General features: G+C 41.3%; 1 protein-coding gene across 5 annotated transcripts in view; it reads right to left on the bottom strand.

Annotated features, from left to right (window-relative positions):
• LOC105481842 (L-2-hydroxyglutarate dehydrogenase) overlaps nucleotides 1–14,359 on the bottom strand; it is a 109,556-nt gene extending 95,197 nt beyond the window's left edge. For 2 of the 5 annotated variants that reach the window (XM_071100208.1, XM_071100207.1), the window contains exons 1-2: nucleotides 5,287–5,402; nucleotides 4,392–4,543 (exon numbers count right to left, since the gene is read on the bottom strand). Coding sequence is in view for 2 of the 5 variants with exons in the window: in XM_011741630.3 (XP_011739932.1) it covers nucleotides 4,392–4,543; nucleotides 5,287–5,402; nucleotides 14,155–14,294 (408 nt within the window). In the remaining 3 variants the exon portion in view is untranslated. Of the gene's footprint in view, nucleotides 1–4,391; nucleotides 4,544–5,286; nucleotides 5,403–7,035; nucleotides 7,057–13,435; nucleotides 13,582–14,154 lie in introns of those variants that run through there. The other 3 variants (XM_011741631.3, XM_011741630.3, XM_071100210.1) reach the window with 3 other exon arrangements.
• Between the last annotated feature and the right edge of the window lie 52 nt (nucleotides 14,360–14,411).

Below are 14,411 nucleotides of genomic sequence, written 5' to 3'. Positions count from 1 at the left end.
TCAAGTATATTCTCTGACCACAATGGAATAAAACTAGAAATCAATAACAAGAGAAATTTTGGAAACTATACAAACACATGTAAATTAAACAATATGCTGCTGGCCAGGCACGGTGGTTCACACCTGTAATCTCAACACTTTAGGTGGCCAAGGTGAGAAATCACTTGAGCACCTGAGCCCAGGAGTTTGAGACCAATTTGAGCAATGGAGGGAGATCCTAACTTAAAAAAAAAAAAAAAAGAACAACAACAACAAAATGATTGGGCATGGTGGCTCACACCTGTAATCCCAGCACTTTGGGAGGCTGAGGCGGGTAGATCACTTGAGGTTAGGAGTTTGAGACCAGCCTAGTTAACAAGGTGAAACCACATCTCTACTAAAAATACAAAAATTAGCCAGGCGTGGTGGTGTGCACCTGTAGTCGCAGCTACTTGGGAGGCTGAGGCTGGAGAATTGCTTGAACCCAGGAGGTGGAGGATGCAGTGAGCTGAGATGGCATCATTGCACTCCAGGCTGGGTGGCAGCAAGACTCCATCTCAAAAAAAAAAAAAAAATTAGCCAGGCATGGTGGTGCACCTGTGATCCCCATTACTCCAGAGGTTGAGGTAGAAGGACTTTTTTTTTTTTTTTTTTTTTTTTTTTTTTTTTGAGACAGAGTTTCACTCTTGTTGCCCAGGTTGGAGTGCAATGGCACGATCTCAGCTCACTGTAACCTCTGCCTCCCAGGTTCTAGCAATTAATTATCCTGCCTCAGCCTCCCAAGTAGCTGGGATTACAGGCATGCACCAAAACACCCAGCTAATTTTGTATTTTTAGTAGAGACGGGGTTTCTCCATCTTGGTCAGGCTGGTCTCGAACTCCCAACCTCAGGTGATCCCCCCTGCCTCGGCCTCCCAAAGTGCTGGGATTATGGGCATGAGCCACCACGCCCGGCTGGTGGGATGACTGTTTGAGCCTGGGAGGTCAAGGCTCCAGTGATCTGTGATAGTGCCACTATATTCCAGCCTGGGTGACAGAGTGAGACTCTATCTAAAAAAAATAAACAAGCAAACAAAACCAATATGCTCCTAAATGAAACAAATGAAAACAGAAACACAACATACCAAAACCTATGGGAAACAGCAAAAGCCGTACTAACAGGAAAGTTTATAGCTATAAGCACCTATATCAAAAAAGTAGAACTTCATATAATCTAACAATGCATCTTAAAAAACTAGAAAAGCAAGAGCATACCAAATGCAAAATTAGTAGAAGGAAAGAAATAATGAAGATCAGAGCAGAAATAAATGAAATCGAAACAAAGAAAACAATACAAAAGATTAATGAAAGGTTGGTTTTTTTGAAAAGATAAATAGAATTGACAAATTTTTAGTCAGATTAAGAAAAAGAGAAGACCCAGATACATAAAATCAGAGATGAAAAAGGAGATATTACAATCAATACCACAGTAATTCAAAAAATTGTTAAAGGCTACTATGACCAAATATATATGCCAATAAATTAGAAAACTTAGAAGAAATGAATAAATTCCTGGACACATACAACCTACCAAGATTGAACCATGAAGAAATCCAAAACCTGAACAAACCAATAACAAGCAATAAGAGCGAAGCCATAATAAAAAGTCTCCCAGTAAAGAAAAGCCCAGAACCTGATGGCTTCACTGCTAAATTTTACCAAACATTTAAAGAAGAACTAATACCAAACCCTACTCAAACTATTCCATAAAATAGAGGAGGAAATATTTCCAAACACATTCCATGAGGCTGGTAGTACCAATACCAAAACCAGACAAAGACACATCAAAAAAATGAAAACTATAGGCCAATATCCCTGATGAACACTATACAAAAATCCTTAACAAAATATTAGCAAGCCAAATTCAACAACACATTAAAAAGATCATTCATCATGACCAAGTGGGATTTAACCCAGGGATGCAAAGGATGGTTCAACATATGTAAATGAATCAATGTGACACATCGTATCAACAAGATGAAGGACAAAAACCATATGATCAGGCCAGGCGTGGTGGCTCACGCCTGTAATCCCAATACTGTGGGAGGCTGGGTTGGGCGGATACACAACAAAATACCAGTCATCCTTAAAAAAGGAGAAAATCTTTAAGATAATGAGAAATACTTAAGATAATATCCTCCATGTTCATCTCTATTGTCACAAATGGTCCATGCCACAAATGACAACAGAGATGAACCTGCAGGACATTATCTTAGGTGAAATAAACCAAGCACAGAAAGATAAATGCTGCATGATCTCATTTATATGTAGAATCTCAAAAAGTTGAACTCACAGAGGTAGAGAGTGGAACGGTGGTTACCAGGGGCTGGGGGTGGCAGGGAGGCAGGGGTGGTATGGAAAGATACTTGTTAAAGGACACAACATTTCAGTTAAGTAAGAGAAGTAAGTTCAGGATATCTTTTACGCAAAATGTTGACTGTAGTTAATAACGTATTATATTCTTGAAGACTGCTCAGAGAGTAGATTTAAGTCTTTGCATCATAAAAAAAAATAAGTATGAAAGGTAATGCATATGTTGGTGAGCTTGATTTAGCCATTCCACAATGTACACATACTTATTGAGACAGAGTCTCACTCTGTTGCCCAGGCTGGAATTCAGTGGTGAGGTCTCGGCTCACTGCAACCTCTGCCTCCCAGGGTCAAGCAATTCTCGTGCTTCGGCCTCCCAAGTAGCTGGCATCGCAGGTGTGTGCTACCACAGCTGGCTAATTTTTATATTTTTAGTAGAGATGGGGTTTCACCATGTTGGCCAGGCTGGTCGCAAACTCCTGACCTCACGTGATCCACCTGCCTCAGCCTCCCAAAGTGCTGGGATTGCAGGCAGGCGTGAGCTATCGTGCCCGGCCCACAACGTATACATACTTCAAAACAACATGTTGTACATGATAAATATATACAGTTTTTGTCAATTAAAAAATAATTTTAGGCCAGGCACAGTGGCTCACACCTGTAATCCCAGCACTTTAGGAGGCCAAGGCAGGAGGAGTGCTTGAAGCCAGGAGTTTGAGACCAGCCTGGGGAACAAAGAAAGATCCCGTCTCAACTTTTAAGTTAAAAGTAATAAAGTTAAAAAGTAATAATTTTAATTTTTTTTTTTTTTTGAGACAAGGCCTCGCTCTGTCCCCCAGGCTGAAATACAGTGGCATGATCATGGATCATTGCAGCCTCGATCTCCCAGGCTCAAGCAGTCCTCCCACCTCAGCCTCCCAAGTAGCTGGGACTATAGGTGTGCACCATCGCACCTGGCTAACTTTTTAAATTTTTTGTAGAGATGGGGTCTCACTATGTTGCCTGAGCTGGTCTCGAACCCTTGGGCTCAAGTGATCCTCCAGCCTTGGCCTTCCAAAGTGCCGGGATTACAGGCATTAGCCACAGTATCTGGCTAATATTTAGAAAATAGAACTATTTTCTAAAAAGGAAGAAATAAAAGACACTCAACATCATTATCCCTAGGGAACTGCAAATCAAAACTTCCACTAGGATGGCTAAAATAAAAAAGACAAATCAAAATAGATGTTGGCAAGGACATGGAAAATTGGAATCCTAATTAATTACTGGTGGGAATGTAAAATAGTACAGCGCTTTGGAAAACCATTTGGCAGTTCCTCAAAATGTTAAACATGGAGTTACCCTGACAACCAGCAATTCCACTCCCAGGTATATACCCAAAATAAATGAAAACATATGTTCACACAAAAACTTGTACATGAATGTTCATAGCAGCAGTATCCATAGCAGCCAAAAGGTGGAAACAATCCACATGTCTATCAACTGATGAACAAATAAACAAAATGTGGTATATTCATACAATGGAATATTGTTCAGCCACAAAAGCCATGAAGTACTGATTCATGCTATAACATGGATGAACTTTGACAACATTATGCTAAGTGAAAGAAGTCAGCACAAAAGACCACACAGCATATGAAGGTATTTATATGAAAAGTGCAGAATAGGCAAATCCACAAAGACAGAAAGTGGTTGCTAGAGCATCAGGGAAGGTGGAAATGGGGAGTGACTGTTAATGGATATGGGGTTTCTTTTTGGGGTGATGAAAAAGCCTAAAATTAGATAGTGGTGATGATTGCTCAGCTCTGTGAGTATACTAAAAACTGATCTGTGCACTTTAAAAGGGCAAAATGTATGGTGCATAAATTATATGTCAATAAAACTTTTATTTAGAAAATTACATAAAGTCACACCATCTTTTTTTAGTTCTTCCCTAAGATTAGATTTCAAAAATTACATAGATACAAAGAAACAAAATACCATATTTTTTAAAAATGTAATACTAAACATCACTAAGAAAACGCTAGTTGGAAATCAGTCAAGGCTCTGGTAAAATGCCATACCTTGCCACACTGCTTGTAGGAAATTCCCTTTTGCTGACAGTATTCATAGAGAAGGGCTGCACCTTGTACACATAATTTGGCTTTCAGAGACTCAGGTTTATAATAAATTCCACTATGTATGACACCACTGTTATGTCCAGTCTGGTGAACAGCTACAGAACAAGACAAACAGGGTATAAGAGTAAGTACATGATTCATACAAAACATAAGAGGTAAGAGAACAAACTAATAGTTGAAGCTATTAGAGACCACATCATGTAAAATTCTGCCTGAATTCGTTCAGATAACTGGTAGCTTCTTCTCACAGCCATCCCTGGTATCCATGTTGCATCCCTCCAGTCCGTCTCTTGATTTAAACTACAACTTTGGTGCACAAACTTACCTCTCATTACCAGCACACCACTTCAGGGGCCCACTATGTCTCTTTGCACTCTGCCTTGGGGCCTCTGCTAACTTTTTTAGAGAAAGGCACAGGGTGCTCAACATCACCAGCAGCAATCCTCAACCAGTAGGGACAGGAGCTGACGGATACGTGAGCACAATCCTGGGAGACATTATACTGCTCCTCAGAGGTTCCGGTGGAATCGAGCTCACCACAGCAATCTTGATGTGTTCTCATGTCTTTTCCTCCCTCCCTGTCTTACTTTCCTCACCCCCTCACTCCTGTTTCCTCAGATAACATCTCAAATAAATAACCTATAAACATGTCCTCTGTGTCCCACACTGCGCTTTAACCTCTCAAATAAATAACCTATAGCCATGTCCTTGTCCCACACTCTGCTTTTAGAACACAAACTAAGATACTAACATTGACATTCAGCATGAAAGATTCAGAACAGACAAAATAAGCAGATGCCCAAGTAAGCCCAAAGAACAACTTTGATTATATACATACCTAAATCTTTCTCCTTTTCCAGAACACCAATAGAAAGTGATGGATGTCGCAGGATGAGTGCTCTGGCAGAGGCAAGCCCCACAATTCCGCCACCAACAATGACTATATCAAACGAGCTTCAAAAGAAAGTCATCTTTAAAGTAATGCATATTTACAGTAGACCTCACCAAACTTCACATGCATAATTTTCATCATCAATGGACAATTAAACTATTAATTTGTAATCATTAAAATGTACTGGGCAGCCAGGCGTGGTGGCTCATGCCTGTAATCCCAGCATTTTGGGAGGCCAAGGCGGGCGGATCACGAGGTCAAGAGCTCGAGACCATCCTGGCCAACATAGTGAAACCCCAACTTTACTAAACATACAAAAATTAGCTGGGCGTGGTGGCACACACCTGTAGTCCCAGTTACTCGGGAGGCTGAGGCAGGAGAATCACTTGAACCTGGGAAGCGGAGGGTGTAGTGAGCCGAGATTGCACCACTGCACTCCAGCCTGGTGACAGAGCAAGTCACCATCTCAAAAAAAAAAAAAAAAGAAAAAAAAAAAAGTATTGGGCCGTGTGCTATTTGGTTTCACATGTATTTAAAAAAAAAAAAAAAAAAAAACAACCCTTAAAAGTTATACAAATCAAAGCTGGGTGTGATGGCTCATGCCTGTAATCCCAGCACTTTGGGAGGCCAAGGCAGGTGGATCACTTGAGGTTAGGAGTTCAAGACCAGCTTGGCCAACATGGTAGAACCCCATCTTTACTAAAAATACAAAAATTAGCTGGGTGTGGCGGCAGGCACCTGTAATCCCAACTACTCGGGAGGCTAAGGCTGGAGAATCGCATGAACCTGGGAGGCGGAGGTTGCAATGAGTCGAGGTCATGCCACTGCACTCCAGCCTGAAAGACAGAGCCAGACCCTGTTTCAAAAAAAAAAAAAAAAAAGTTATACGCATTAAAAAAAAAACCCTCAAAAGTTATACACATCGCTGGTCAGCAGGGTAATCAACTACAGCTTACTGGCAGGCAGGATAGCTGGTTGCCCAATCTGCTCTATATTTCCATAGCACAGCAGCCGGGCTGGTTACATAAGTGACTGCAGTCATGCATTGCTTAACCATAGAGATAGGTTCTAAGAAATGCATTGCTAGGTGATTTCATTGTGCAACATCACAGAATGTACTTACACAAACCTAGATGATATAGCTTACTGTACACCTAGGCTATATGGTATAGCCTATTGCTCCTAGACTACAAGCCTGTACAGCAGGTTACTATATTGAATATTGCAGGCAACTGTAACACAATGGTAAGTATCTGTGCATCTAAAAATGTGTAAATATAAAAAAAGGTACAGAAAAAAACAGGTATTATAATCTTTGGTATCACCATTGTACATGCAGTCTGTGGTTGACCAAAACGTTGTTATGCAGTGCATGAGTATACTTTGTGTTAAGCATAGTCATGCTTCTACTACTTATCCTTTTAAAATTCCAATGTAGTATTCTTGACAATGCGTTAGCACATTAAAGCTTTAACACTTTAGTGTGCAAGAATTTTTACATGTTTTTCTTTGAGAAGGAAACAACTCTGAGAAAATAAACCTTGGGGCAATAATTGGTCCAGAAATGGGCTTAGGAACCACAATCTTTGCCATGGCAAACCCTGATTATACAACCATTTACAAAATTTAGAACAGGCATGTATAATTTATATAACTCTGCAATTAGAAGCTTAAAAGATTACCTTTAACACTAACCTGATGGTCGACAAATATGGATCTTCTAGGAACAGTAGACAGAGGGAAATTTCAGAGATTAGGGCCTTTCTTTGAAAAGTGACCTAAGTTTCAATTTCAAAATCCTTAGCAAAGCACATAAATTTGATTAGAATTGTTACCACATCTATGGCTATATCTGGAACCAGAAACAGATACCTGGACAACTAGGAACTAACATGTAAGCTTGATAAATCAAATCCTACATCTTAAATTAATTTGGGGGTCATAAGTGGATAAAGTTCCCTTGGTCAGAGCATAAGCCTCATAACTTAAACAGGGAGAACCTCCAGGTGATGCTCAGCAGGTGGTTCTCCTGCAGCAGCTTTAGATTGGATAAAATGGTTGTCAAGGATAGTGAATGACACCTCATTTAAAAAGAGAGGGTATAAAAAGAGCAGCACAAGCAAAATGGGATTCTGGGTCCACTACATTAATACTAGTTATTGGCAAATGCTTACAGTGGTCAACTAAAAAATTACTAATATGATCAGAGTGTATTTGGAAGTCCAAGCCTTTAAACAGGTTTTTAAAAACATAAGTTCAGTAGATAAAAGGTATCTTTTATCTACTACATTCACATTCCACTGGAGTTACTTCACTGATTTACAGCCATTGACCCTTTACACAACTGTCACAATAAACAGATGTTTTATGGATTCTAAAATATCCTGGTTTTGAAGAATTCCAGAAGAATAACTATTGTTAAGATAGGCTTTTTAGTTTTCAAAACCTCTATAATCTTCCACTAACGTAGGTGTTCAAAACATTTACAAATACTTAAGATATTTGTATGTGTATTACTTGATCGTATTTTATACATAGTCATCCCTCAATACCCACAAGGGATTGGTTTCAGGACTCCCATGGATACCATGGGAAATCCGCATATGTTCAAGTCTTTTCTATGAAATGGCACAGTATTTGCATATAATCTACACACATTCTCCCATATACTTTAAGTCATCTCTGGATTACTTACAGTACATAGTACCATGTAAATGCTATGTGAATAGTTGTTATACTGTATTTTAAATTGTGTTATTTTTTATAGTTTTTTCCAAATATTTTGATCCATAGTTGGTTGAATCTGCAGATGCAGAACCCACAAAAACAAGGACCGACTGTTTTGACCGACTGTTTTTTTTTGTTTTGTTTTGTTTTTTGATGAGACGGAGTCTGGCTCTGTCACCAGGTTGGAGTGCAGTGGCATAATCTCGGCTCATTGCAACCTCCAGCTCCTGGGTTCAAGTGATTCTCCTGCCTCAGCCTCCTGAGTAGCTGGGACTACAGGTGTGCGCCACCAGGCCCAGCTAATTTTTGTATGTTTAGTAGAGACGGGTTTCACCATGTTGGCCAGGATGGTCTTGATCTCTTGACCTCGTGATCCACCCGCCTTGGCCTCCCAAAATGCTGGGATTACAGGCATAAGCCACCGTACCTGGCTGTATTTTTTTAATTTATCAAGTTGATATCTACATCAATTACATGGCTGTGTGTGTATAAGAGAGACAACTTTCACACTGTTTTTGTTTCTTACTTTCAAGTTCAACTATGATACTTTGCTTTGCCTTCAAGCCTCACTTTTCTGTAAAAGGTAGCATAACCTTGGCACTTACACAGGTGGTTTTGACTTCCATAATAATGTTCTCATCCTTGCTGCCTTTTGTTTTTTGGGTTTTTTGTTTTTGTTTTTTTGTTTGTTTGTTTGTTTGTTTGTTTTTTAGACGGAGGCTAGTGATTGAATGTTGATGTTCTAAAAGTTGACTCTGGCTGCTGTGTGTTGGTGGATGGGGGTAGTAGAGTGGGAGACCAGTAATAGTGATTGTAATTTCTTGTGAGTCATGTAGACAGTTCTTTTGGGAAGCTTTTCTTAAGGTAAGAAAAAGCAGGGCTAGTGTAAGTTTTGTTTATACTGAAAATGTTTAAAAAAATTTTGGAGTCAGGGTCTCACTCTGTTGCCCACACTGGAGTGGAGCGGCATGATCTCGGCTCACTGCAACTTCCCACTCCCAGGTTCAAGCGGTTCTCCTGCCTCAGCCTCCCTAGTAGCTGAGATTATAGGTGAACACCACCATGCTGGGGTAGTTTTTGTATTTTTAGTAGAGACGAGGTTTCACCATGTTGGTCAGGCTGGTCTCAAACTCCTGACCTCAGGTGATCCAATTGCCTCAGCCTCCCCAAATGCTGGGAATACAGGCATGAGCCACTGCACATGGCCCCTTGCTGCCTTTTGATAATTATAACACAAAAGCTTTTGGGGAGGTAGACCTTCCACTTAGAATTATTACCTTGGTACAGATTCCCAGCCAATATATTGTTTTTGCAGATTATATTACAACCATCAATAAACTCTTCTTATTTTCAAACATAAAACTATCATACTGAATATGCTTTTTCCAACTACATGTGCCACCCTTCACTCCCCCTCCTCAAATCTGAAGAATCACTGTTTTATCCAGTGACACAAAATCATTGAAATATGTTTCACAAACTAAAGCACAAATCTCCAAGCATCCACTACGGAGAAAGATGAACAGAACAACAGTCATAGATGAACACTGGAGGACAGTTGCAGGCTAAGCTAACCATGGAGGCTGAAAGGGACATCTTTCTCTACAACTCACTTAATCTCAAGTTAACCCCAATGAATGGTTTAACAGATAATTTTCTTAATCTTTTTATGGAAAAGTTCATACCTACACAAAGTTAGACAAAATAGTTCAATGAAGCCCCATATATACATCACCCAGCTTCACTAATTATCAACTCACAGCAAATCTTGCTTCTTCTAAACTCTATTTCATCCTCTCCTGTAGTATACTATTTTGGTGCAAATATTAAACATCACATTATTTCATCTGTAAATATTTCAATGTTATTTCTAAAAGGCATCTCTAAAAACACACACTACCATTATAGTTAAAAACATTAACACGAAATTTTTTATATCACCAAATATTCACTTTAAAATTTTCAGGAAAAAATAGGACAAAATCTTGGAACTTAGAGTTGACATCAAAAACATGATCCATAAAAGAAAAAAATAGATAAAATGGACTTTATTAAAACGTAAAACTTTTGCTCTGCAAAGGACTCTGTTAAGAGGATAAAAAACTAAGAGATTGGGAAAAAAAATACTAGGAACTGCATATCTCCCAAAGGACTCATACATAAAAGAACTCTCGAAACAAGCCATTTAGAAAATAGGCAGGCCAGGCACGATGGCTCACACCTTTAATCCCAGTACTTTGGGAGACCACAGCGGGCAGATCACCTGAGGTCGGGAGTTTGAGACCAGCCATGACAACATGGAGAAACCCCATTTCTGCCAAAAATACAAAATTAGCCAGGAATGGTGGCGCATGCCTGTAATCCCAGCTGCTCGGGAGGCTGAGGCAGGAAGATCGCTTGAATCCAGCAGGCAGAGGTTGTGGTGAGCCGAGATCACGCCACTGCACTCCAGCCTGGGCAACAAGAGCAGAACTCCTTCTCCAAAAAAAAAAAAAAAACAAAAAGTGGGCAAAAGATATTAACAAACATTTCATCAAACAAGACAGATACACAGATGGCAAAGAAGCACATGAAAAGATGTTCAATACCATTAGTCACTGCATTGTTCAAACACCATTGCATCAGAGAAATGTAAATAAAAACCACAATATCACTACATCTCTATCAGAATGGCTAAAATTTAAAAAGTGATAACCCCAAATGCTGGTGAGAATGAAGGGAAACTGGATTACTCACACATAGCTGGTGGGAATGTAAAATAATACAGCCACTCTGAAAGAGTATGGCAGTTTCTTAAAAAAAAAAAAAAACTAAACATGGACTTACTACATGACTCAGCAACTGCATTCTTGGGCATTTATTCTAGAGAAATGAAAACTTTTGTTCATACAAACGCCTGAATATGAATGTTCATAGTAGCTTTATTCATAATAGCCAAAAACTGGAAGCAGCTCAGATGTTTTTCAACTAACGTTAAATGGTTAAACTGTGATGTATCTATACCATGGAATTCTATTCAACAATTTTGAAAAACCCGCTATCAATACAGGCGACACCTTGGATGGATCTTAAGGACATTATGCTGTGCGAAAAAAGCCGGTCTCCAAAGGCTTGTTTTGAGAGTTCTTTATGTATTTTATGTAATAGTCCTTTGGGAGATATGCAGTTGCTGGTATTTTTTTCCCAATCTCTTGGTAGTTTTTTCATCCTCTTAACAGTCTTTTGCAGAGCAAAAGTTTTTCATTTTGATGAAGTCCATTTTGTCCATTTTTTTCTTTTAGAGATCACGCTTTTGATGTCATCTCAAGGTCCAAAGATTTTGTCCTTTTTCTAAAAGTTTTATAGTAAATATTTGGTGATATAAAAAATTTCAGGCAGGGTGCAGTGGCTCATGCCTATAACCCTAACACTTTGGGAGGCTGAGGCGGATGGATCACCTGAGGTGAGTTTTGAGACCAGCCTGGCCAACATGGTGAAACCCCATCTCTACTCAAAATACAAAATTAGCCGGGCGTGGTGGCACATGCCTGTAATCCCAGCTACTCGGGAGGCTGAGGCAGGAGAATCACTTCAACCCAGGAGACAGAGGTTGCAAAGAGGCGTGATCATGCCATTGCACTCTAGCCTGGGTGACAGAGCGAGACTCTGTGTAAAAAAAAAAAAAAAAAAAAAAAAATTTAGATTCACAGTTGCCAAGAGTTAGGAATAATGGAGAGGAAGGTGTGAATATAAAGAGATAGGTAACACAACAGATAACCTTGTGGCAACAGAATTTTTTTATATCACCTTTTTTTTTTTTTTTTTTTTTTTTTTTAAGAGAGTCTTGCTCTGTTGTCCACGCTTCAGTGCAGTGGTGTAACCAAAGGTCACCACACCTTCAACCTCCTGGGCTCAGGTGATCCTCCTGCCTCAGCTCCACAAGGACTACAGGAGCAAGCCACCACACCTGGCTAATTATTTTTTAATTTTTGTGTAGAGCAGGGGTTTTGCTGTCTCCCTTTGTTGCCCAGGCTAGTCTCCAACTCAGGCTCAACCGATCCTCCCAACTCGGCCTCCTAAAGTGCTGGGATTATAGGCCTGAGCCACCATGCCTGGCCACATTTTCATATCTTAATTGAGGTGGTAGTTACACAAATTAATACATATGATTAAACTGCATAGAACTACACACACACACACACACGAATACATGTAAAACTGATGAAAGCTGAACAATGTCCATGGATTTTGCCAATATCAATTTCCTGGTTTTGATACTGTACTACAGTTATATAAGACGTTTTCATTAGGGTAAATGGGGTGAAGGGTACATGGGATCTCTTTGTACTGTTTATTTAATTTTATTTTTTATTTTGTAGAGATGGGATCTCATATTTTGCCCAGGCTGGTCTCAAACTCCTGGGCTCAAGTCATCCTCCTGCCTCAGCCTCCCAAAGCACTGGGATTACAGGCCTGAGTCACCATGCTTGGCCTGTACTATTTTTGCAACTTCCAATGGATCTATAATTATTTCAAAATAAAAGTATAGGTCAGGCACAGTGGCTTACACCTGTACTGTCAGCCCTTTGGGGGGCTGAAGAGGGAGGTTCACTTGAGGTCAGGGGTTCGAGACCAGCCTGGGCGACGTCTCTACAAAAAATAGGAAAATAATTAGCTGCCTGTGGTCCCAGCTTCTGGAGGGCAGGAAGAGTTGGGGAGGGGGGCTGAGGCGGGAGGATCACTTGAGCCCAAGAGGGTGGAGGCTGCGTTATGATTGTGCCACTGCAAACCAGCCTTGGCAACAGAGTGAGACCCTGACTCCAAAAATTGTTTTAAAAAACATTTTAAGTATAAACAAAACTTTCACTAGCCCTACTTTTCTTTCCTTAAGAAAAGCTTCCCAAAAGAACTGTCTACATGCCCCACAAAAAATCACAATCACTATTACTGGTCTCCCACTTTACTCCCCTCATCCACCAACACGCAGCAGCCAGTCAACTTTTACAACATCAACATTTAATCGCTAGTCTCTTCTTTCTTTCTTTCTTTTTTTGCGGGACAGAGTCTCGCTCTGTTGCCCAGGCTAGAGTGCAATGGCGCGATCTCGACTCACTGCAACCTCCGCCTCCCACGTTCGAGCGATTCTCCTGCCTAAGGCTCCCGAGTAACTGGGATTACAGGGGCTCACCAACACGCCAGGCTAATTTTTAAAATATTTTTAGTAGAGACGGGGTTTTGCCATGTTGGTTAGGCTGGTCTCCAACTTCTGACCTCAGGCGATCCGCCCGCCTCGGCCTCCCAAAGTGTAGCCTCTTCTTAAAACCCTTTTAAATAGTTTCCCGTGGCTCTTAGAATAAAAGTTAACGTGTGGTTAAAATAAAATAAAAACCTTGCTGTGATGTAGTCCTTCTCCCGGGTCATTCCACACCATCTGTCTTCCACTAAGCTTCAGTCACACTCATATGGCCCACCTTCTAGTCCTCAAAATAGCCAAAACCTCTCCAAGCCTTACAGCCTTCACACAAACTGTTTCTTCTACAGAGGGCAGAGAAAGACAGTGGTTTCGAAAGTCACGTCCAAACTATAAATCACAGGACACTGAATTCTGCGGGCTTTGATTAGCATAAGAGCTGCTTCCGATGGGGGAAACTCTATGCGGGGTGTGCCAGGAACTGATTTAAGACTGTATTCAGATCTTCCAAGCAACGCCAAAGACGCCAGCTAATAAACAGCATATTTGATTGCTTACACTGTGTGCTAGGTCCTTTTATCCTTCAAACGACCACCTACAGGAGAGGCTAAGGTCCCATTCACAACTGAGCTCTTAAGGAGGTTAAGTAGCCCAGAGTTCAACAGCAAGTGAACGGGTTGCTCAAAGCCAGAGCTACTCTTGACCTCTACTCTATACACTGCCTTTCCTCCAGCCCGTAAATACAACGAATGAACCTGCAGGTTGGTAGCTCCTGGGATCCGAGGTTGGAGCGCCACAAGACCCCAACCTGCTCTCACCCCGGGACAGGGAAATAGGAACAGGGGCACAGGTCCACCACCAGGTGCCACTGCGAGAGGCAGCAGTGCAGGCGGCGGGGAGGACCAGCTGTCACTCACCTGGTGCTGGCGCTGCGGCCACCTCCACACAGCGGTCGGGGCCTCCCAGACGCCGACCCGCACGCCCCAAGGAAGCCCCCGGCGAAACCCCCGCGGGCCCGTCCGCAGGCACCAACCAAATAACGCAGCGCCGGCACCATCCCCTACGCTCCCCTGCCTTAGCGTTCAGAAGCCGCCACTTGACCCTCCACGGCCGGAGACCGGCGTCCTCTAGCCCCGCCCCTCATGCGGGGGCCAATGAAGTGCGCGCCTTCGCC

Source organism: Macaca nemestrina, chromosome 7 (genome assembly GCF_043159975.1).
Source record: "Macaca nemestrina isolate mMacNem1 chromosome 7, mMacNem.hap1, whole genome shotgun sequence".
Taxonomy (NCBI): domain Eukaryota; kingdom Metazoa; phylum Chordata; class Mammalia; order Primates; family Cercopithecidae; genus Macaca; species Macaca nemestrina.
The sequence above is the reverse complement of the archived record's forward strand: the minus strand, read 5'-3'. Positions and strand labels throughout refer to the sequence as shown.